Source organism: Bos indicus, chromosome 5, assembly GCF_029378745.1.
Source record: "Bos indicus isolate NIAB-ARS_2022 breed Sahiwal x Tharparkar chromosome 5, NIAB-ARS_B.indTharparkar_mat_pri_1.0, whole genome shotgun sequence".
Taxonomy (NCBI): Eukaryota; Metazoa; Chordata; class Mammalia; order Artiodactyla; family Bovidae; genus Bos; species Bos indicus.
Genome location: NC_091764.1, coordinates 72,089,188 through 72,114,211, shown reverse-complemented (window position 1 = coordinate 72,114,211; position 25,024 = coordinate 72,089,188). Strand labels below are relative to the sequence as shown.

The 25,024-nt window shown below is 43.7% G+C and overlaps 1 protein-coding gene across 6 annotated transcripts in view; it reads left to right on the top strand.

Annotated features, from left to right (window-relative positions):
- LARGE1 (LARGE xylosyl- and glucuronyltransferase 1) overlaps positions 1 to 25,024 on the top strand; it is a 609,153-nt gene that overhangs the window by 338,629 nt on the left and 245,500 nt on the right. For all 6 annotated transcript variants that reach the window (XM_019961264.2, XM_070788583.1, XM_070788584.1 and 3 more), the window contains one exon: positions 18,351 to 18,522. In XM_019961264.2, coding sequence (XP_019816823.1) covers positions 18,351 to 18,522 — 172 coding nt within the window. The remainder of the gene's footprint in view (positions 1 to 18,350; positions 18,523 to 25,024) is intronic.

Sequence of the window (25,024 nt, the reverse complement as noted above, 5' to 3'; positions counted from 1 at the left end):
ACCCCATGGTCCATGGTGATATTCATTCATAATTCTGACCTCATTTGGGATGCCAAGGGGCCAGATCCTCTTTGGTCCCTAATTGATATATGTAAAAAACTCCAGGATTATTGCAAAACAAGGATAACATTGAATAGGAAACTTGGAAACATTTCAAGTTTTCACACCGTGTTATACCATGTCACCAACTGGATTTTGGCAAAAGGTGTCAAAATGTGAGTTTTGTTTAAGAACAATAGACAGGACTTCACAGTCTGTAAATTCTGTCTGGTCCCCATGATCAAATCAAAGTATCACATAGAGGCATCAGAAGGCCGTAGACTTAATAAAAGTGATTTTCCTAAAGGTCAGAAGAAGCAGGTTTCAACCTTACCATTTACTAACTATGGGATTTTGAACAATGATGCTTTTGTTTGTTTTTAATTTTATATGGAGTCTAACTGATAAACAGTTTTGTGATAGTTTCAGGTGAATAGCAGGAGTGACTCAGCCATACATATACATGTATCGATCTGTGTGTGCTGAGTCGCTTCAGTCTTGTGCAACAGGGTTGCTCTTTGGGACCCTTTGGACTGTGGTCCACCAGACTTCTCTCCATGGGATTCTCCAGGCAAGAATACTGGAGTGGGTATGTTTCTGATCCAGGGATCGAACCCATGTCTTCTGCATTGGCAGGTGGGGTTTTTACCACTGGTCCCACCTGGGAAGCCCGTACATGAATCCATTCTCCCCTGAACTCCCTTCCTATCCCAGCTGCCACCCAACATTGAGCAGAGTTCTCTGTGCTATTTAGGAGGTCCTTGTGGATGGTGATGTTTTGAAGTTTCAGTTTCCTATATGTAACATGGAGATACAAATTTCTTCCTTGCTTAATTCACAGAATGTTTTCAAGAATCAAATGAAAGGGATATAAAACTGCATTGCAAACCTAGCCAATGCCCTGAATCCATGATTGTTATCATCAATACCATCATTATTCCTATTGTTTTTGAAAGATGGACATCTTTAGAAACTGACCTGTTAAATATCCTTTTATATACTCAACTCCCTTGGCTAAAAACTTATCTAACTAGGATGTTGTCATTGGATTTAACCACTCAGTCAGGCTAAATTCAAGAACCCCAGTGGGTTTTAAATATGCTCACTACTGGCTAAATAATATGTTTGAAGAGAAAATAGCAAGCAGTGATCAACATCTTATTCACAGGCATAATAGTGCTGCTGAAACTCCCCTTTCTCATCCCCTGTTATTATTAATATGGTGCTATTACTTAATGTACATTGTGTCCCCGAGTGTGCTTGTTGCCTTTACATTTATATACATAATACATAAGCCCTCCCCTCCACAACCAGCCATTATAAAGAAGCGAGGGGAATCACGGGCGCTGGCAGCTGTGGTGAGGCACTGGCATTCTGAACTCCCTCCCTGTGATCAGACCTTTATTCTACTTGTCAAGTAATGAAATATTCCTTATTCTGGATTCAGAATTAACTAGCAGCTCCTAAACGCAGACCCTGTCAGGCCCTCTGCTAGCTGCTTCTGTGTACATCATCCCATCCTCAGTCTCTCAGGACCAATGTCAATGGCTTTGTCTCTGTTTTTCAGATGTTGAATCTGAGACAGCTGAGAATGGACCAGACTCCAGCTTGTGCTTTCCAACTCTGAGTCCAGGCTCCTTTAATTCTTCCAGGTTGCTTTCAAATCAAGAAGGCTTGAGTATTCCCACACCAGAGAGTAGAAAACAAACAAACATCTATAGTTAGGGACTTGCTGATATCTTTGCAGGTAACAACAGCACACTGAAGTTACAAAGCTGTGCCGTTAATCTGAGTGTTGATGGTCCCAGCCAGAAGTTAGCATGGATTGGTTGGTTCATTTCCCCAGTTGTTGGGTACCTAAGGCTTGATTGCACAAAGGAATCACTTGATAGCTTTTTTAATGCCAAACAATACCCAAAAAACAATTCCAGGCCTTCCTCTTAACTGTATGTTAGCATCACTCCTGTGTGATCTTTATGAAACCAAAACAAGCAGTGATGCCAGGCCCCATCACTAGATACCCCAAGTTAGTTTTTCTGGAACAGGCCTGGGAGTGGGCCCAGGTGATTCTCATCTGGGTTGTGACTGCAGCTGATCTTCATCCACTTTCTGGAGAAGGGCACCCAGCCTCCAGAGGGCTTTTGCTCTGGCCCCTCTGAGCATTGCTATGAGCGTTGCTCATATAAAAGGCTGAGCATCAGAGGCCAAGATTTTCTCTGGCTCCCTCTTGAGGTGCTAAGGATTAACAGATAGACAGAGACATGCCGACAGAGGTCCATATAACCAAAGCTAAGGTTTTTCTAGTAGTCATGAATGGATGTGAGAGTTGGATCATAAAGAAGGCTGAGCACCAAAGAATTGATGCTTTCAAACTGTGGTGCTGGAGAAGACTCTTGAGAGTCCCTTGGAAAGCCAGGACATCAAACCAATCAAGCCTAAAGGAAATCAACCTTGAATATTCATTGGACTGATGCTGAAGCTCCAATACTTTGGCTACGTGATGCAAAGAGCCAACTCATTGGAAAAGACCCTGATGCTAGGAAGGATTGAGGGCAGGAGTAGAAGTGGGTGACAGAAGATGAGATGGTTTGATGGCATCACCAGCTCAATGAACATGAACTTGAGCAAACTCCAGGAGATTGTGAAGTACAGGGAAGCCTGGCATGCCACTGTCCATAGGGTTACGAAGAGTTGGACACGACTGAGTGAGTGAACAACAACTACTATATATAAACAAATAACCAACAAGGACCTACTGTAAAGCACAGGGACCGTTACGGGGGGTGGATGCCAATATATCTCCAGTCTAAGTCATCTTGAAACAAGGCTTTTGGAATCTAGACTTACTTTTCAAGCTTTTCTTTCTGCGTTTTTATTTGATGTTATTGACAGATTGCCTAGTAGAATGTTACTGACCACTTGGAAAGCTACAGAGGTTGTACATTTGTGCTGAGAAGGTTGGTGACTCTTTGTTAGTTGCGTTGACTGTCTCTGTGTTGCAGGGTTCGTTTGTGTTGCAAGTATGAGCTCAGTATAGTGGTCACCTTCTCCTTTTCTGATTTCACTTCCTACTTCCAGGTGCAGTTGGTGCTCTATTTCAGGAATTCTAATAAGACTTTATATTTAGCTTTCACTGCCTAATGATCATTTGAATATCTTCTTTGAGTCAGTTTCCACAATGACTAAGACTTTTGGAACGAAGCAAATCAGATTTTCTGCCCCAGCTCCTATAGTTCTTCAGGATTATGCGACTTCCTTGAAGTCGACTTTATTAGGGTTATTGTGTAACGTAAAAGATAACATTTGTAAATTTCTTCTAGTGTCTGTTACAAAGTGAGTATTCAACAAATGTGTTATTGTAATTATCATAAATATAATACTCTTTTCCTTTAACTGTGATCTCCTAGGAAATCGAAATGTTCCACGTTTGTTTTTTGTTTTTTTCCCATAACATCTAGTACAGAATCTGGCACACACAAAGAATGTTTAGATAAATGAGTCATTTTCAGAATTAGGTGATTTTTTTTTGAAGGGGGTTTTAAAGCATTAGGAATTCCTTTGATCAGTAACCAAATCCCCAAGTGGAAGCAAAGGCTTAAATGGTATTATCTTGTACTATGCACCATCATCTGTAGTACTTTCTAAGGGTGACATTCTGTTCCATTCTGCATTCTCACGTATGATAAATTGTAAGTTAGACAAGTGAGGCAGCTATCCTCAACACCTGGTTTCCTTGACAACCCTTCATATAAATAGTAAGGGCCTGTTATGGGGGGTGGATGCCAATATATCTCCGGTCTAAGTCATCTTGAAACAAGGCTTTCAAGGTCAAGGTTAAAATATTTGAAATGATAATAAAACCTTTGGTTAATGTTTCCTAGATGCATTATAAGAGTTGAGTAAAGGCATCATCTCTTCAGGGGTGACTAGTGAAGAGGGTCATCTCTGGCTGTGAGCCAGGAGACATTGTGACTGTCATTGACGAGATTCTCCTTTGGATCTTTTTACAACACCAGGAGAGTTTTGCCTTCCATGTTTCATTAAAAGAAAACAGTTTTCAAACCAACCAGAAATTAATTAAGTGGCACCTCTGGTTCATCCTCCTTAACCCTCCTTCCCTGCTTGGCGTTGCCCTCCCCTGCGTTTAGAGTAAAGCTGACCTGCAGGGCGGATCTCTGAAGCCGGGAACAGAGTGTGTCACAGGCAAAGGCTTCACCTCCAAAGGATGACAGAGCCCTCTGAAAGGGGAAAAGCTGCTCATTAACGCAGAGCAGCATGGGGCCTCGTTAATTGCAGCCTCTGAGGCTGCCCTTTAGATGGTTCCCTGTGAGGGAGGTGGTGAGCCTGGAGGAGGAGGAATGGGGGTAAGAGGATGAGAATGGGTAAAGTATCCTCCACTCTCCAGGTGAACTTGAGAACAGATCGCTGGCATGTTTTGTGATTAAACTGCCTTCTGATTAAACTCAGGAAGGCAGCAAGAACCGCTCAGCTCAGCACACGCAAGTGTCTGGATTCAGGTTTGGGTTTACTTTTCTGTTCTCACACACTTTTCTGTTTTGTAGCTAGTTTGGTGTCATATCCTACAGAGTAAAGTTTTTCAACTCTTTTGAAAAATGTGTTATCACCCACCCCTCCCCAGGAGCCTTTTAATATATTTTTTAATTGTCCCCCCCCAGTAGATTTTAATAACATATCATAGTAATATCCAAGATTTTTTCATCCCACAAGAAGCAATTTTTGCTTTCTTGCAAGAAGCAAAATGTTTGCATTTTTAAAGAATGAATGCTAAAGAGTAATTTGTGGTAAGGAAAGAAGAGTTTTTTCTTCACATTTACTAGCAAAGTGATTGTCTGCATTCTTAGCAGGAGCTGAGTGTGCATGTCAGTGTATGGGTATATTTGTACACGTTTGTGACTTTTAGCTGGGTCCCCTTAATTGCTAGGTTCACTCCAGGTTACATTCTTCCCCCTTGGTCCTTTGTGATGTCTTTCTGTACACACAGGCATACACAAATGGTTGAAGACTGCAGATTAATAGATTATGACCTATACCAATAAAACACCACGCTATCTAACTTAGAACTATAACAGTATCACCAAATATACCTGGATGCCTTCCCATTCCATCACCCTACCTCCTCCAACCCCAATCAAGATAAACCTCTAATTTGAATGCTGTAATAATGCTTTTTGAAATTGTTTTTGTGTCTCCTCAACTGTTCTGTAATCTCTGAGCATTCATCTAATCTTTGAAGGAAGGAATGATGAACAAATGAATGAATGAAGCAGGGTTACCAATGTATCCCCATCAAAGGAATGGTTCTCAATAAGCATTGCTTGTTTACATGTGTTGTTCTAGTTTTTCAAAACTATTCATTGATTTGCCTCTGTGTGTCAGGCACTGTGCTAAGTAGACATACATAAATATGTGCCATGGATTGTAATAAGAATTGCAGCTTCTAAAAATATTAAGTCCAGGCTATGCAGGAGCTAATGCAATTTTCTCCTCAGTGCATTGAAAAATCTATTAGTTAAGAAGGCAGCAATATTTCAGGAAATTAAACCACTGTAACAGTCCAGTTCACAAATCAGAACTCCCAGTGCTTTGAAACGCTCCATTTCATAACATAAAGTACTCAGAGAGGTTCAGACGATCCATAAACGCTCCAGTGACCAATCCCCCCAAGCTTCACAGAGCTAAATAGAGGATGCTTCTTGCCAGGCATGAGCAAGGAAGGGGTCTTGTTGCTACTGATACTGGGAGGAATGTGTTTACAGATCTGTGATCACATTCCTCTTGATTCGCTGCCTTTGTCATCATCCTCGAATTAATTATGCTTGTGGAAGATGGCTGCTCAGTCGATTTCTGAATAATGAGCATTTCAGGTGAAAGCTAGATAACTCATTTTGGGCTGGGGTTATATTTTCTGAATAAATGTTCATTGATGCCTCATAGTGAGCTGGGGTTGTATTTTCTGAATAAATATTCACTGACACCTCATAAGGTCACTGTCACCCATAAAGACTAATTTGGGGGCTCTTACAAGGTTTCCTGTGAGACCCCATTGTGGGAAGATGGGAACTGTTTCACTTAGCTCTCCTGTTGCTACTGGTCACTTAGAATTTCACAGGAGGTGACCTAGAGATGCTTTTATTGAAATGGGATTTCTGAGTTTCGAAGTAGAATAGCCAGGAAGCCTCCATGCCATGTGACATAGGGTTATCTAAAGGAGCCCTGATCTTCCGTCAACACTTTCTTTTGTTAGTCCTTGAAAAGGGTCCTCTCTCCCTATACATCCAACCCTGTCAAGTTCAGGACTATCTTTAAAGACTTTTTTTTTATGTGGGCCGTCTTTATTGAATGTGTTACTATATTGCTTCTGCTTTATGTTTTGTTTTATTGGGCAGGAGGGATATGGAATCTTAGTTTCCCAACCAGGGATTGAACCTGCACCTTTTGCATTGGAAAGTGACGTCTTAACCACTCTACTACCAAGGAAGTCCCAGGGCTATCTTATATCTTGTTTCTGAGCAGTAAGCTACCTGGTGATCCAGTGTAAATGACTCCACCAACAACACCTGAAGAAATAAATGCTTCCTATTTCTCCAAGTTAGTGTTTCTTAGGGTGTATTCTGGAACACCTGCTTTAGGGTTCATGGGTCTCTGGTTAACAATTCAGATTTCTGGGCTCTACTCTGGACCTGATAAATCATCACTTCTGGGTATGATCCTGGCAATCTGCATTTTCTGTAGACGTCCTCCAAGGTCTTGATGCCTGTCAACTGCCTTCTGTTAATCTTTCTTTTCCATGGTTTGCTAGAGTATATTTCAAAATTACAATTGAGATTTTGTGTCCTTGCTAGTGAAAACCTTTTGTTTCTTCCGCCGGGCCCGAGGATATGATCCAGAATTCTTTAGCGTGGTATCCAGAGCACTCCAACATTTGTCTGTCTCCTCCTCCCCAAGGCCTTTTCCATCACTACCAGCTTCAAGCTTTACCTAGATATATCAGATTATACTTATTTTACACACACAAACACACATGACTGTTTATTTATAACTCCATGCCTCACTGATGCAGACACCTCTCCCAACCTGCTTTTCTCGCAATATTTGAAAAACTCAACTTTCAGCTCATTTTGTCCAGATCAAATTGAAGGCTCATCTTTTCCAGACATCTGTGATTATTCTCCCTTCCTTCCAGCGACCCTCCTTTGACTGTCCTTCTTATAGGCTGCTGCTGTGCATACACCTGGAGTTTATCATACTCCATTTATTACCATCTTAGTATTGGAATTGTGGAAGCCAGTTTCTAAAATAGCCCTCAGTGACGGCATCTCCTGGTACACACACTTTTGTCTGATCCCTTCCCACGTTGCCCAAGGCTAACCTGTATAATCAATAAGATGTTGCAAAAATGACACCATGCAACTTCTGAGGCCAAGTCATAAAAGACATCCTAGCTTCTTTCTTGTTCTCTGTTGGATCTCTTACTCTGGGAGAAGCCAGCCACCACGTTGTAAAGGCATCCAGACAGACCAAGGGGTGGTCCATCTGGTGTAGAACTGAAGTTTCCTACCAACAGCCCTGGTGGGCTTCACTGGTGGTGCAGACTGTAAAGAATCTGCCTGTAATGCAGGAGACCCGGGTCCATCCCTGGATCGGGAAGATCCCCTGAAGAAGGAAGTGACATCCCACTCCAGTATTCTTGCCTGGAGAATTCCATGGACAGAGGAGCCTGTGGGGCTATAATCCATAGGGTCACAAAGAGTCAGACACGACTGAACAACTAATACACAACCAACAGCAAGCGTCACTTCCCAGGCATGTAGTAGGAGTGAGCCATCTTGAAGCAGATCCATTGCATTCAGATGTCTATAAGGTCAACCAAGGTCTTGACTACAGCCTGATGAGAAATCCTGAGCCAGAGCCACCCAGAAAGTGGGCTCCCAAATGCCTAACAGAAACTGTGTGAGATAATAAACAATTATTGCGGTTTTAAGCTTCTGTGTCTTGAGATAACTTGTTATGCAGCAAAGGATAATGAATATCCATTAGACCATAAACTCTTCAAGCACCAGCCATGTTTTATTCATTGTGGACGCTAGTCCCTAGCCCCTTCTCAGTACCTGACCCATATTAAGTGTTCCGTCAATGCTGATTTAAATGATTCCAACTGAGCTAAACTGGAGCATTTTTTTTTTGCTGGCAAGGGTAAATACAAATGGAGATGACTTTATCTTGTAGGCAAGAATCTCATCTTCTCTTCTAAATATCGTCAGTAATACTAACAATTAAAAATAATAGTCAATCCCTATATACAGCATCAGAATTCTCACAAGCCTGTTGAGTATGTTCTGTGTGGATGCCCATTTTGCAGATGAGAAAACAGAGGTACATGGAGCAGTGTTTAATTACTTGGCCAAAGTGACCCAGCCTGGTGAGTGATGGGGCCAGGATTCAAAGCCAGGCAGTCAGACTCCAGAGTGTGAGCTGCTAGCCAATTGAAAAGCTTATCTTGAGCGCTTGCAGTATAGCACACACTGTACCAGACCCTTTCATTCTCTTGCCTCATTTAGTGCTTTTGCAAACCTCATGGGATACATATTTATTTCCCCTCTTTTTTGGGTGAGCAGATTGAGGATGAGAGCAGTGAGCTTGCCAGTGGGAATCTGGCCGTTCAGACTCCTGAGCTTATGTTTAGTTCACAGTCCTCCACGGCACGGCCCAGGGTCCCCCACCCACCCACCCACCTGAGCTTCTTATCCTCCATTTCTCAGCAATTATGTTCTGAACACACAGGTTGGTTGCCAAGACAACCACTCAGAAACAACATGAAAGGCAAATGACTTTTCAGACATTCTGCAGCCAGGATGGTTTCTTCTTTAACTTTTAAAAATGAGTCAAGGTGATTTGTAATCCACAAGAAAAAGTGGATAGGTAAAAGAAATGTATTATTTTTTCCTTTTTGAAATAAATGTATTGGAATATAGCTGCTTTACAGTGTTGTGTTTCTGCTGTACAGCAAAGTGAATCAGCTATATGTATACATATGTCCCCTTTTTTTTAGGTCCTTCCCATTTAGGTCACCACAGAGCCCTGAGTAGAGTTCCCTGTGCTATACAGTAGGTTCCTGTTAGTTATCAATTTTATACACAGTATCAATAGTGTATATATGTCAATCCCAATCTCCCAGTACATCCGATGCCCCTCCTTCCTCCCTTTGGTGTCCATACATCTGTTTTCTATATCTGTGCCTCTGTTTCTGCTTTGCAAATAGGTTCATCTGTACCATTTTTCTAAATTCCACATATATGCATTAATAGACGATATTTTTTTTTCTCTTTTTGATGTAGGTCACTCTGTATGACAGTCTCCAAGTCCACCCATGTCTCTATAACTCAGTTTCATTCCTTTTAATTATTGTTGTTGCTAAGTTGTGTCTGACTCCTTGTGACCCCATGAACTGCAGCATGCCAGGCTTCCCTGTCCTTCACTATCTCCCAGAATTTGCTCAAACTCATGTCCATTGACTTGGTGATGCCATCTCATCCTCTGTCACCCTCTTCTCTTCCTGCCTTCAATTTTTCCCAGCATCAGGGTCATTTCTAGTGAGTCAGCTCTTCGCATCAGGTGGCCAAATTATTGGAGATTCAGCATCAGTCCTTCCAGTGAATATTCCAGGTCGATTTCCTTTAGGATTGTCTGAGTCTTCCATTGTATATATGTACTACATCTTCTTTATCCGTTTCTCTGTCGGACATTTAGTTTGTTTCCATGTCCTAGCTGAAGAAATTTATTTTGAGCAGAAAATATTTCTAGGATGATGAGGAAAGATTCCAAATTAGAAATAGAGCAATTCCCTAGGAAGGGAGCAAAATATACTACTCTTACTCCCGTTTTTTCACATGAAAAAATTAATCTCCACAGAGATTTTCAATTCAGGAATACCCAACTCCAAAGCCTTTGTATCTAATTGCCTTGAAAAAAGCTGCTTCTTGGTGAACATAGATTTTACTGATGAAGGCAGGGGCGTGGCTACGACCCTACAGTTACTAGCCCTGAGGAGTGGAGGACAGCTCTGAATAGACCAATAACTATGGGAAGGGTAAAGAAGAAAGAAACACTGCATCATTTCAGAGTAGAGCATCTAAGGCTGGGGGGCTGAAATTTGAGGAAGGGGAAAGGACTCGGTCCTCTCCCCACACAGTTCATATACTGCGATATTAAGACCTGACCTTTAGTCTAGTTGGAAGTAATGTAAATAAGATAGCACATAGAAAGCTCTCCCCACAGTGCCTGCATGCTTGCGTGCTCAGTCACTAAGTCATGTCTGACTCTCTGCAACCCTATGGACTGTAGCCCACCAGGCTCCTCTGTCCATGGGATTCTCCAGGCAAGAATACTGGAATGGGTTGCCATTTCCTTCTCCAGGGGATCTTCCCAATCCATGGATCGAAGTTGCATCTGTCTCTTGCATTGGCACGTGGGTTCTTTGCTACTAGCGCTATCTAGGAAGCCCCCCAGGGAGCTCCCTGATGGCCAGTAAACAGCTCAAGCCCCAGCAAAGGCTAGATAGTATTATCATTATGGGGGCATCCCAGTGCCCCCATAAGAATTGCTTATGCTCCTTTATGTAAGTGGATTCAGTGGTATTCTTAAGCTCAGTTGCATTTTTGCTAATTAAATCTTAGAGCATGTCTGCTTAGAATTATTAACAGCCATTGCAAGGATAATAATCTGTCCATTAACATAAACCTAGCTTTCATTCTTATTATTATTTTAATTACATGAACCCGTTGGCGTGTTCAGTGATGAAGAACATGCTAGGATATTGCTCAGCTAGGTGATGGTGTTTCTACAGGGTACTCTGGGGGTCAGTCTGCATGACACTTTCCAGGTCTCTGTAACTTGCCTCTGAAGATGGTCTTCTCCACATTGATTCCCTGGTGGCTCACATGGTCAGGAATCTGGCTGCAATGCAAGATACCTGGGTTCCTGCAGGTCAGGACAATCCCCTGGAGAAGGGAATGGCTACCCACTTCTAGTATTCTTGCCTGGAGAATTCCATGGACAGAGGAGCCTGGCAGGTTACAGTCCATGGGGTTGCAAAGAGTTGGACACTACCGGACGACTAACACTTTTACTTTCTGTTGATTCCAAGAATTTAATATCCTCAGTTGGACTGGAGTTTATTGTATGTAGGCTGGAAGTGAGATTAGTAGCAGTGTGGATTGTATGAGGAGACTCCCCCTAAAGGTTATATAGGCGAACACTCACACCCATTTCCGCGCCCCCCCCCCCCAAAACCCAGGAGTGTGGTCCAATTTGGAGATTCACTAGAGAGGGCTTCACATTTCCCCATAGATCCCAGTTCGTGATTTATTAATCTTATATATAGAAATATAGGGAAAAGATATGGGTGATTTATTTTCCCTGTTAGAACTATCTCTGTTCCCTGTTTCCTTTTTATTGTCAAAGTTATTAATACCATGGGCTTCCCTGATAGCTCAGTTGGTAAAGAATCCGCCTGCAAAGCAGGAGACCCTGCTTCAGTTCCTAGGTCAGGAAGATCTGCTGAAGACGGGATAGGCTACCCACTCCAGTATTCTTGGGCTTCCCTTGTGGCTCAGCTGATGAAGAATCTACCTGCAATGCAGGAAACCTGAGTTCTATCCCTGGGTTTAATGTCTTATCTTTATCAAATTCCAAATCATGTATCATCTGAATCTGGGTAGCGCTGACACACACTCATTGGGAGAAGGGAAATGGACTTTACTTCCCTCCTCTTTTTTTAAAAAAATAATTTTATTTATTTATATGTGTATTTTGCCTGTGGTGGGTTTTGGTTGCTGTGCAGGCTTTTCTCTAGTTTCGGTGAGTTGGGGCTACTCCCTAGTTGCAGTGCCTGGATCTCTCACTCTGGTTTCTCTTGTTGCTGAGCATAGACTCTAGGGCACATGTGCTTTAGTGGTTTCAGTGGAGCACAGGCTCAATAGTTGGAGCACACGGGCTTAGTTTATCCAAGGCATGAGGATCTTCCCGGACCAGGGATTAAACCCGTGTCCCCTGCTTTGGCAGGCAGCTTCTTTACCATAGACCCACCAGGGAAGCCCATTTACTTACCTTCTCTTAATGAATAGATGCTCTGTAATCCTCACAGCAATATTGTGAAGTGAGCGTTTGAAGTTCCCATTTTACAGACGAGAAAACTGAGGCTTATGGTGGTTAAGTGACTTGCCTTGAGTCACATAGCTTATAAGCTTATTAGAAGTGGTGCTAAAAACCAGGTTCTGGGGCTCAACAAGCTGTGCCTTTTTCAATGTACTGTACCGATCTGGACCCAAGCAATTACAGATGCCTCTTCTCCTAATTGGCAAAAATATCACAGGTGGCATTTGAACTGAGGCCTGGTTAAGTCTGCATCATACACATGGTCAGATGACTGTGTTGTTACCATAATATGAATGACATCATGCCTACCTCAAGGGTTTCTAGTCCAGAGCTGGAAAGAGACATGGAAAATTAGACAGTATGATGGCTTGTTGTGCCGAAGGAAAGGAAACAGCTCGATTTGGGAGCCCTCACCCAGCCTTGGGCAGCAGGGAGGGGGGCCGGAGGCTGGTGCCTTCTAAGTTGGGACTTGAAGGAAGAGCAAGATTTGGACAGAGGCAGACAGCACAGGTTCCATGCTGCTGCTGAGAGAAGGAGCCATTTGTAACAAATACATCTGCTTCTCACCACACGTTCTTCCCCCCTCTAGATTCCTTAGTTTTCTTTCTGGGATTTTCTTTCTGAATACAAACCCATTCGAATGCTTCCTCTACCTCTAATTGAACACTCTAACTTAATTGATTATGTATTAAGTCGGGGACTTGGGGTGACGTTCAGGCCTGGGCTTATGTTGAGATTAATTTATTCCTGTAGTCCTACTGTTCTGTGATGCATCCGAGTGCCTCGCCTGTGTGTGAAAAATAAAGCCGGGAGTTGGAGCCGCCTAATTAGACGGCTTAACCCAACGTCTCCACCAAGCTCTCTTGCTTTGATGGTAACCAAAATAGATGAATAAGTTAATCAAAGGTCTGATTAAATAGCACGACTCTGCGGCATGGGCCGGTGACTGCCAAGCTTCAGTTCAGGCAAATTCTCAGGGGAGTGAGGAAACCAAGCTGAGTTCCAAAGGCCCAGGCTTACACGAAGAAGAGTTTTATAAAACCCACGGGAGGGAATTATTCAGAGTCCTCAGGCGTCAGATCTTAAGGTGATGGCTGGCCTGGAAGCTGACTTCAAAGGAAGACTATGGTTTGGGAAAGAAACACAAACATTTCGCCTGACAGATTCCAGCTATAGCTTTGCATCTTGCTTGGTGAGGATTTGCGACTAATCAGTCTCCTTCCTGTGCCATCCATCTGTCCGTCCATCCATCCGTCTTCCCATGCATCCTTCCGTCTCCCCAGCCATCCTGCAGATGTGTGTTGTGTCTGTGATGTGTGAGGCTTGGTGCTTTGATCTTGCCATCATTTGTTTAAATTAATGGCCATTCTATTCTGTTAGGTTTGTCCCTCTGGATTCTTTCTCATCTTTTTCCTTGAGCTGATGCCTAAGGGCTGCATCCCCAAGCTTACTTTCTCACTGGATTATGTTTGGGTTTGCCCAGTGGGCTACCCTGGCAGGAGTCCTAGGGGCAGGAGGAGAGGGGGAGCTGAGATCTCTCTCCCTGATCCATCCTGAGGGATTGTTGCAGCAAGGTCATGTCTCTCTTCTGAAGGTCACTGCTCCTGCTAAGGGGCTTATTCATCTGACTCCCCTCTTTGGACACTAGCAGCAGCTGGCATTGGCCCTTCATGCGTTGAGTGGTAACGGCCCCCAACTCTTCCCCTCACCAAGTCTGCCCAGTGCCTTGTTTCTGCCCTTAAATTCTGCATTCATCCACACCCTGACCGATAATGATACACTGGAAGTGACTCCCTTTTATAAACGGCAGAGACTCCCCTCGCAGATTTGGCCAGGTTGACGTGGTGATTAATTGACAGTGTCAGAATATGAACTCAGGTGTATCTGACTCCAGGACCCAAGGTTCAGTTCTGTACTAGATCCCAGAGATGCCCCCAGACTTCAATATTAAGTATTGAAGAGGCATATGCGCGCGCGTGTGTGTTAGTTGCTCAGTTCAGTTCAGTCGCTCAGTCGTGTCCAATTCTTCGCTGACTCCATGGACTGCAGCACACCAAGCCTCCCTGTCCATAACCAACTCCCAGAGTTTACTCAAACTCATCTCCATTGAGTCAGTGATGCCATCCAACCATCTCATCCTCTGTCATCCCCTTCTTCTCCTGCCTTCAGTCTTTCCCAGTATCAGGGTCTTTTCAAATGAGTCAGTTCTTTGTATCAGGTGGCCAAAGTATTGGAGTTTCAGCTTCAGCATCAGTCCTTCCAATGAACACTCAGAACTGATCTCCTTTTAGGATGGACTTATTGGATCTCCTTGCAGTCCAAGGGACTCTCAAGAGTCTTCTCCAACACCACGGTTCAAAAGCATCATTTCTTCATTAGTTGCTCAGTCACGTCCAAGTCTTTACAACCCCATGGACTCCTCTGTCCATAGAATTTTCCAGGTAAGAATACTGGAGTGGGTTGCTGTTGCCTTCTCCAGGGGATCTTCCTCACCCAGAGATCAAACCCAAGCATAGCTATGTACATACTGGAAATGGGGAGAGAGAATCGGGATGAAGGGTGGGACCACATTTGCTGAGGATCTTTTGTGTACCAAGCAGTTGAGTCCTTTAAACTCCTTCAGTTTTTACATTAGCCATCTATTTGCTATGCTGGATGCCATGATCTTAGTTTTCTGAATGTTGAGCTTTAAGCTTTAATTTAAACTTTTTCACTGTCCTCTTTCACGTTCATCAAGAGGTTCTTTAGTTCTTCCTCGCTTTCTGCCATAAGGGTGGTGTCATCTGCATATCTGAGGTTATTGATATTTCTCCCAGAAATCTTGATTCCAGGTTGTGCTTCATCCAGCCCAGCATTTCTCATGATGTACTCTGCATATAAGTTATGTAAGTTAAATAGCATGGTGACTATATACAGCCTTGACGTACTCCTTTTCCTATTTGGAACCAGTCTGTTGTTACATGTCCAGGCAGATAGATGGGTAAACACTGGAAACAGTGACTGACTTTATTTTCTGGGCTTCAGAATCACTGCAGATGGTGATTGCAGCCATGAAATTAAAAGACGCTTACTCCTTGGAAGGAAAGTTATGACCAACCTAGACAGCATATTGAAAAGCAGAGACATTACTTTGTCAACAAAGGTCCATCTAGTCAAGGCTATGGTTTTCCCAGTGGTCATGTATGGATGTGAGAGTTGGATTATAAAGAAAGCTGAGTGCTGAAGAATTGATGCTTTTGAACTGTGGTGTTGGAGAAGACTCTTGAGAGTCCTTTGTACTGCAAGGAGATCCAACCAGTCCATCCTAAAAGTGATCAGTCCTGGGTATTCATTAGTAGGACTGATGTTGAAGCTGAAACTCCAATACTTTGGCCACCTGATGCGAAGAGCTGACTCATTTGAAAAGACCCTGATGCTGGGAAAGATTGAAGGCAGGAGGAGAAGGGGACGACAGAGGATGAGATGACTGGATGGCATCACCGACTCAATGGACATGGGTTTAGGTGAACTCCGGGAGTTGGTGATGGACAGGGAGGCCTGGCATACTGCCATTCATGGGATTGCAAAGAGTCGAACACAGCTGAGCAACTGAACTGAACTGTGATGTAGCAGCAGCTCCATTTTTACTGATAAAGAAACCAAGGCTTAGGGAGATCAACCCTTCCTGTGGGGCTAGAGTCCAGATTTGAACTTTTGTTTCTTTTTTCCCTCCTCCATGCTACCCAGGAACAAGGTGACAGGTTGTAGGCAGTCAATGGTTCTTTCTCTTGAAATTGACACATGGTGAAGAGTTCAGTTTATGTTTTCTTTTTTTCTGCTCAAAATTGTACTCACTTAATGCAAAGAGCCATTGCAAAACTGAGAATAAGGAATAGCTAAAATTGTATTTTCAAACAAATTGGAGATGAAAACAGCATGGAGTAGGTGTGAGAAATGGAATGGGTCATATGGGTTATCAGAGAAGGTCCTTTCTGATAGCTTTCTTAAACTGACTTCGTACGCTCCGGTTTCCCATCACTGGATCCTTATATGTTTAAAATGAAGACTGTCACACTTAGTTTTTCTTTACAACATTAGTAGTTGATAATTTTTAAAGTTGGCAAGTATAGATTAAATGTGTGTATGTAACCAGAATATATATATATATATATACACACATATATATGTATGAATGTATGTATATCTGTATCTGGGGCTTCTCTGGTGGCTCAGATAGTAAAGAATCTGCCTACAATGCAGGAGACCCTGGTTCAATCCCTGGATTGGGAAGATCCCCTGGAGAAGAGAATGGCTACCCATTCCAATATTCTTGCCTGGTGAATTCTGTGGACAGAGGAGCCTGGCAGGCTACGATCCATGGGGTCTCAAAGAGTCAGACACGACTGAGCAATTTTTCATATCTATATCTATCTATAGAGAGAGACTGTACTCCTATCATCCCCCAAATGATTGATGTCAGTGGTTTGATGCTGTGCTTCCATTTCTTTTTTCTCTGCATTAATCTGAGTGGATATGTTTTCGTATTGTTTGATTATATCTAGTAGTTAATAAGCAAAAGCAATTTTTAAGCTTCCTTTTTTTTTTTTTTTTTTTTTACTTTTAACATGTCAGTTTCTTTTCATTTCATCTTAGTCTATATTGCTTGTAACAACTGCACAGTGTGCTATCAATGTTTTTTGTCTGCATCAGTTTTTAGTTGTGACATGCAGGGTTGTTTTTTTTTTTTTTCTTTAGCCGCAGCATGAGGTCTCTTTGTTGAGAAGGAAATGAAATGGCAACCCACTCCAGTAATCTTGCCTGGAAAATCTCATGGACAGAGGGACCTTGTGGGCTACAGTGCATGGGGTCACAAAGAGTTGGACACGATTTAGCAATTAAACAACAAATATCGGCTCTTACCTATGGCATGTGGGATCTTAGGGTATATGGGTTCTAGTTCCCTGACCAAGGATCGAACCTGGGGTCCCCTGCATTGGGAGTGTGGAGTCTTAATCACTGTACCACCGGGAAAGTCCCTTATCAAATTTTTTAAATACTTTGTTTATATTAACTGTTTAATTTTTCGGCATTTGGATTGTTGCTATTTATTTACTTTTATGACATGGTGATGAACTTCAGGAATAAAACTTTGATCTCGTTCTTAAGCATGACTTTAAAAAAAAAAAAGTGTGTCCTCGAATGGAATTATAAGGACCAAAAGGGAGAATATTTTTTGGAGTTTTTATGATGTGACCACATTTTCCATTAAAGGGTTCCATTCCAAATATTCATTTCTTGAAAACAAGTGTACTTTGGCTTCCATGGAGATTCCTGTGGCAGCTGAGACAATACCCTGTCCATAGGGTCTTCATAAATGACCTGCGCTTCTGGAAGCTTTCATCACACTGGTGTTCAGTATTACTGTTAGCCTTCATTATCAATTAGTATTAGTCGTAGTACTAGTAGTATCATTAGTAGTATCATCAAATGGTACTAAGGTGTGTGACTCGCTGATGTTCCCACCACCTGAGGGACATTGGTTGTTCCTTTGTTTGCTCTTGTATGTTCTCAGTTGCTCGGTCGTGTCTGACTCTTTGGGACCCCATGGACTGTAGCTTGCCAGGCTCCTCTGTGTATGGAATTTTCCAGGCAAGAAAAGTGTACGCCTTAATGATACTATTAAGTAGTCATTTTTAATGACACAGAAATGGAATAAGACTTTAAGAAATATATCTATCCAGGAACAATTAGACATCGGTTGCAAAAATATATACAGTATGATTCAATTTTTGAAACTTTTATTTATTTTGTGAATATTATTTTCTCCAATGAGCCTATATAATTTCTATAATAACAGTAATCTTATTTTAAAATATCTGAGTGTAGTATTTGCATAGGGTAGTTATTTCAAAAACATTACTCTCCTTCTCCCTTGATTCAGATACATTTTTCTTCCAAAAGAACTTCACAAGCCAAACTGTAAATTACATGAATAAATCTTTAAGAAAACATTCATTCATTTACTCAACAATTTTTATTGGAACCTTTTTATGTACCAGGCACTATTTATAATGCTTGTACAAAAAAATTAAATGTAGTGATTTTTTTTTTTTTTTTTTTTGCTTTCTCCTACTCTTTCTCTTCACTTCCCTGTCTAGTCTGAAGTTTCCTGGATCCCCAACAAACACTACTCTGGGATTTATGGTCTGATGAAGCTCGTCCTCACCAAGACTCTTCCTGCCAACCTGGAGAGGGTCATCGTCCTTGACACAGACATCACCTTTGCAACAGACATTGCCGAGCTCTGGGCTGTGTTCCACAAGTTCAAAGGTAATTGTAGCTCTTTTTTTTTTTTTCCCCTGATATCTGAAGGTGTCAAATGACATAACAAGAATAGCAATTGTATTTTTTTTTTAATGTGAGGGCAACTCTTAATGAGGTCATGCTAATGAAATAGACAAGGAATTATAAATAGAGGTGAGCATCAGTTCTACTCTCACTTGGTACTTGTTAGAGGAAAACAGGGATTGGCTTGTATGTCTTTAATAATTGAAAAAGTAAGATCTGTGTTCATAGGAAGAACCCAATTGAGGGTTGTTGAATTGCTTTGTAAGAGACAGATATCAAATGTGTGTATTTTGTGTGCCCATAATTGAGTGTTGGCTTCTTTGTGTGGAGACGCACATTTATCGGTTTTCCCTTTTTATCAAATGATACTTTGATTGCTGAGAAAGCCTGTGAGATGGTGGTGATGGGTATTCATTATAGAGTGTTTGAAAATGTTCTTATGACTTTTTCTTTCATTAAAAAGTTGATGGTTTATCATTTAAAGAAGTATGTAAGTTTGGCTTTCTAAGAGGTTCTTTCTAGTCAGTTTCTTCGTAGTTTTTATTGTTAACTCTTGTCACTGCCCCAAGGTATGTGTGAGTATCAGGTGGGAAATTGTGAGGACAATCAGTGTTTATAACTGGTGTGGATTCATGAGAGAAGTGGCAGGCACAAACCCTACTATTATTTTAATACCCTCTACCAGGTGTCATCCTTTAAATTATGATATTAGTTTTATATTCTCAATATTAGACAAATACATTGAGAGATAAACCTAGCGGTGTTTTTTTTTTTTTTTTTTTCCTGACTTTTGCACTCTGGCTTCTGTGTTTAAAATCCCTCCTGCCTCTTCTCTATAGCTCCTTATCCTCTGAAGGTGAAATATTGCTTAGTGATTTTAAATCACAGCATTCTCAAGAATCACGGGCTATTCCAGTTGGTTTCTGTTTCCATTCACTGACAGAAGAGTAAATTCCTCACCCACTCCAGTCTCTGCCTGCTTCCTTCTGGGAGCCTCCCAGCTTTGGGATAATTGAAAAAAGTCCTCAGCACACCACGGGGGCAAAACACTCTGACCCTTGGCTCTTTTCCTTGTCAGGATCAAAACTTTCCTTATTCATGTCAATAATGACACTAATAGACTGTTGAAACAGAGCATGTCTCAGCTTTCCGATCTCTTCTTCATAGAATGTTTGGATCTGTTTTAGTTCACAAATAAAGGAACAGAAGCTTGGTGGGATGCAAGGTTCCACTTGGAGCTGAGACCGCAGTGCATGTGTGTGTTGTCTTCCCTGAGCATCTCTTTTCAAGTCCCCCATCACATCTATTTGTTTTTGTTTTTTCCTGATTACACTGCACTCATTAGGGACTTTTTTTTCTATAGTTATGTGGCATTTTATTCCTATTTCAGTGCTGACCTTCAGTATTCAGTGATGTATTTATTCAGCAGGCATTGTTGCATCCCCGCCAGGGATCACCGGCTATAAGAAGTCACCCACTGGGCCTTGGCTGATGAAAAGTGAAGGGGAGGGAGAGTCACCACCTCCCATGGAGGAAGGGAACTCCACCTCCAGCTGGGACCATGTGACTGTAGAGGTGATGATCACGTCTGTCTTGCAGGATGAGAGTAGTGATTGTGTGTGGTAGACACTCACATTCCCCTTTGGGAGGAAAGGCTCATTCCTCCAGCTGCTGGAAGACTGCCTGCAGGTGGGCTCTGCTCTCAGCCCTCTTTGGGGAGTGGTCTCAGGTGAAGAGAGTCACCTTGCCCGGGGCCACACCCCACCCCATGGACTGACTAATGCATGTGATATCTTGCAGGATCCACTGGCGTCTGCCTGGCAGCCCCATTTCTCCCTGTGCCCAGTCCTGCTGGCATGCCACTCCTTTCATAGATGTTGTCCTGAGAATTCTCCCTAAGTTAACCCCCAGCGGGCTCACTCCCATTCCCGCGTCTACTTCCCGAGAAACTCAGCCTGCCATATGCATTCAGAGCTGCAAGTCTCTCCTGGATGAGTGTAACCCAGCAAGATCCCAGGGACAGGTGGTCCCTAAAGGTAACCTGTCACTGGGAAATCACATCTATTCTGTCCCAGCGAGGACCTGCCACAGCGCTGGTAGGGTTCTGTCACCAGTCACAAGCACAGTAATAATCTGGTGTTAAGCCCGCCCACCCCCATATCCCCGTGGATGGGAAGGCATCCAAGGCTCTTGCTGCTCCCGGAGATGACCCAAGGACGTGGATTTGGAGGGCTCAGAGACTCAAGGCAGCTCCTGGGGCAGAGCAGAGTATGTGGGCCAAGGTCAGGGCCAGGGAAGTTTGACTGCAAGGAGTTCAGTTAATGGGCTGCATTTTATTTGCTCATCCTCTCGTTGGTTCATTTCGAGCATTAGTCAGGCCCCCACAGTGCAGAGGAATCTATTAGATGCTGTTGTTAGAACAGGGCACCTGCCTTCAAGGAGCTCACAAACAAGGGGTACTGTGTATGTGTTTACCTATCACCAGCAAAGGAGTGTAACAAGCGTCTGAGGTTTTCCCATGCCCGCCCTAACTTTTCTGGGGAAATAAGGAAATGAAAAGTAAGTAAGCTCTTCTCTTTTCCATATGGCGCTCTTTAGTATAGGGGTGTGTGTGTGAGAGAGAGAGAGAGAGATTATTTTTTCTAAATGGAATGATTAGAAGCCAGTTCATGGAATAGGAAGGAAGTCCCTTAGGACAGACCCATAAATGTGGAACACTCTGATCCAGGAGGGAAGGTTCCCCTCTCATAAAGGTAATCGCAGTTGATATGTTTCACTGTAAACCTTTTGAGTGACATTGATGCCATTTGGCCTTGCTGGGTTTTCTCTGGTCTGGAACACCTAGTTTATCTGGGCTGCAGTGACTCTAGTGTTCAGTCTCATATAGACTTGACTCCTTAAGGATGCTGTGAAATCCCCCTTGCCTAAACTCATTACATGGAGAACCTAGTAAAGAGCTTTTTAGTAAGGACTTAGACCAGCCTCAGTCTCTGCTGTGGTCATCGCCTCCGTGGCATTTGCCTGTCTCTGCATCCTGATCAAGTCTACTCCAACTGGCATGGGGGCAGAATCAAAGGCATAAGGAAGTGTGATTTTCCCCAGATTTGAGAAATAAAACCTCCATCTGCAGAATACTGGCCCAGCTTGCGAAGTTCCAGGACACCCTCTTTAAAGTAGCTGTGAGCTCTAGGAAGTCTCCGCATGTATTCATCATGGTCCAGTAGAATAAGCCAGAACTAGAGCCCCTCTGGAGACTCTGTGACTACAGGCAGGTTACTTGACTCCTCTGGGCCTCAGTGAGCCAAGAACAATGCCAGCAGGGTCCTTGCAGGAAATGCACAGATAGTTTGCATTATTCTTCCCATGTTCCATTTTCTCTAAGGACTCCTGCCAGCAGGTGTGGGGTAACAGCAGATACCATTAATGGGTGTCTGCTCCATTACCTTGCAACTTTGCCCACAAAGCCATGGGGCAGCTGTAAAGTGTACAATAATGTAAAAAGGCCAAATATGAAGAACTTTGGAAGTATTGTTTTTGAAAAGACATTTAAGAACTTCTGTGGTTTTAATCACTTGCCTTGAAGGGGTTTTTGGACCCTCTTAGAACCTTTGTGTGGGACCTTCCCGCATCCCTTCTTCCCTGTTCCTCCAACCCCACCTTCCACATCTATTTGGTCACTCATTCATTAATTCATTATCTTTTGAGCCCTTGGACCTGTCCTTGGCCCTGGGGATAAAAATAGTAAGTCACACAGACCCAGACCTGCCCCCGTGTTGCTAATTCCTATCAGCTGTTTTTTTTCTGTGTCAGGAGCCAGACTATCTTGTTTCCCCCTCAAAAGTCTCTAAGTGTCTTGCCTGAGACCCTACAGCCTGCACGAGGCCGTGGTGGAGCCTGGATGGAAGCCAGGCCGACCCCAGGCTGACCTCAGAGCCTACTAGGTGTTTAACCACTAGATTCTAGATCCAACTGAACTCACAGTTACATTAAAATGTGGAAAGTACCTTGAAAGGCAGAATTGACGGTGAAGTAGAATCACATTTGAGGGTGCCTTGGCAATGGCACCCCACTCCAGTACTCTTGCCTGGAAAATCCCATGTATGGAGGAGCCTGGTGGGCTGCAATCCATGGGGTCACTAAGAGTCAGACACGACTTCACTTTCACTTTTCACTTTCATGCATTGGAGAAGGAAATGGCAACCCACTCCAGTGTTCTTGCTTGGAGAATCCCAGGGATGGGGGAGCCTGGTGGGCTGCCGTCTCTGGGGTCACACAGAGTCACACACGACTGAATCGACTTAGCAGCAGCAGCCTTGGCCAAGGGGCTTCCCTGATGGTTCAAACAGCAAAGAATCTGCCTGCAATGCAGGAGACCCAGGTTTGATCCCTGGGTCAGGAAGGGCCCCTGGAGAAGGGAATGGCAACCCACTCCAGTAACTCTTGCCTGGAGAATTCCATGGACAGAGGAGCCTGGTGGGCTATAGTCCAAAGGGTCCCAAAGAGTCAGACAGGACTGAAGCGACAAAGCAGCAGCAGCAGTCCAGGCCAGGGAGGCTTGTGAAGGGAAGAAGCAATGGCAACATTAGCCTGATGGCCCCGCTTAGAAGGGATGCAGTATCCAGAGGCCAGAGGTCCAGAGAGAGAGCCGTGCAGACACTGAAACACACTGCAGTCTGTTCCTCAAACAGACCAGGCGGGCCCTGCCTTGGTCATTTGCTCTGATGTCCCCGTGCTGGGAATGCTAGTCCCCTAGGTCCCTCCCTGTCTTGCTGCCAGAACTCCCTTTAAGGTTTTGCTCCAAGCTCAGCTTCTCTCAAGATTTCCGCCAACTGGCCCCTTTAATCCTGCAACCTGGGATACCATCCTATCCCTCTCACACTGTTCTTTCCTATTTTTTACTGCACCCATCATCTTCTAATCTAGTCCATAATTGCTTATTAAGATTGTTCTGCTCCACCCAGGCAGCCACACAGACTCCCAGATACCAAGGACCTGGCTGGCTTTACCTGATTATTCTGTGTCTTTCCAGCTAATACATACGTACCTTGAGGGCAGGGGTCTTTGTCTTCTTCCTGACGATTTCCCAGCACCTAGAACAATACCTGGCAGGTGCTCCTTAAATGAACAGATAAAACGTGATTCCAGGTTTGCAGAATAGGAAATAAGGCAAGAGAACCACAAAAGGTTTTATCAAGTGCAGCTTTGGTTTTTATCTAAAGGTAACTGAAAACCAGTTGAGAGTTTTAGGTACAGAAAAGGATGCTAAGATTTTCAGATTTGAAAAGGCTCCTTTGGCTGCAGCATGGGGTTGTTCTATAAGATGAACCAGGAAACCAGTGCCTTGAAAGAAAGTTTTGGCAGCAGGTGGGAGGTTGTCTACTGCTGTGGTCCAAGCAAGATATGACAGTGGACTTACAGCAGGATGTTGCCCTTGGGGGCAGCAGGTGATGTCCAAGAGAGACGAAGGCGGGAGTGGAGTGGATGGCCCCAGGTGACGGATTCCGTGTTGGGCGTGTGCAGATGGAATGAATAGGTCTGGATCTTACAAAAGAGTCTGGGCTGGAGGTATCTTTAGGTGATTGATTTTTGGAATGAAAACAAAGCTATTTTATTAAAGTGTTCCCTTTGGGCTATGATAGTTTCCTTTTCTGATTTCCAGGTATAGAATCCAGGGGTGCCGATGCTGTGGTTCCCAGCCCTGAAGGGAGGGTGGCTGGCTGGATCTGCTGTTGATCCAATGGGAGGTTCATTGGGTGATGGCAGGTGGGGGTCAGCACATCCAAAGGCTGGGGGAGGTGTGATTGGCAGGCTGGGATTAGCAAGGACGGGGAGCATACTTCTCGGGAGAAAGGGCCATGGAGTGCACCCTGATTGTGTCAGGAGACCCTGACGGTGCAGCTCACACCCAGTGAGCAATGTCAGTTCCTGCGTCTAGTTACCACTGTGTCACCAAGCCAACCACGTCCTGATTGCCCTGTCTGCATGACTCATGGGATGGGACAGGACAGCCACGCCCATGCTCCCCAGGGTCCCCCGATGGGGCAAAGGGACCTCTGTCCACTGTGTGAATTTCCTTCATGCACAGGGATGCAGGCTCTCTATGAAGTGAGCTAGAGAGACACTATGAGTCACCTAGGGAAAAGAAAGAAAGAGAAGTTTCTGGAGTCCTGTGAGGTATGTCTTCCACCTCATCCTCGTTCAGCTCAAGGGTCCACTCCCGGAGCTGCTGGACATAGACGTCCAGGGCCTTTCCTAAGGCTGCCTCCCACCCATTCCCTCACCGCCGTTCTAACCTTGGCACTACTCACGTCTCTGGACCTGTTTCTTACTGGCAGAGTGGGGATGATGACGTGGTGAGGGTGATGTGAAATGAGACGTAAAAAGGTCTCAGAACGGCGCCTGATGCAGAGGAAGGACCAGCAGTGTGTCATTGCTGCTGTTTCAAATATATGAGAGTCATTTTACTGTCGTCACAGTAAGACAG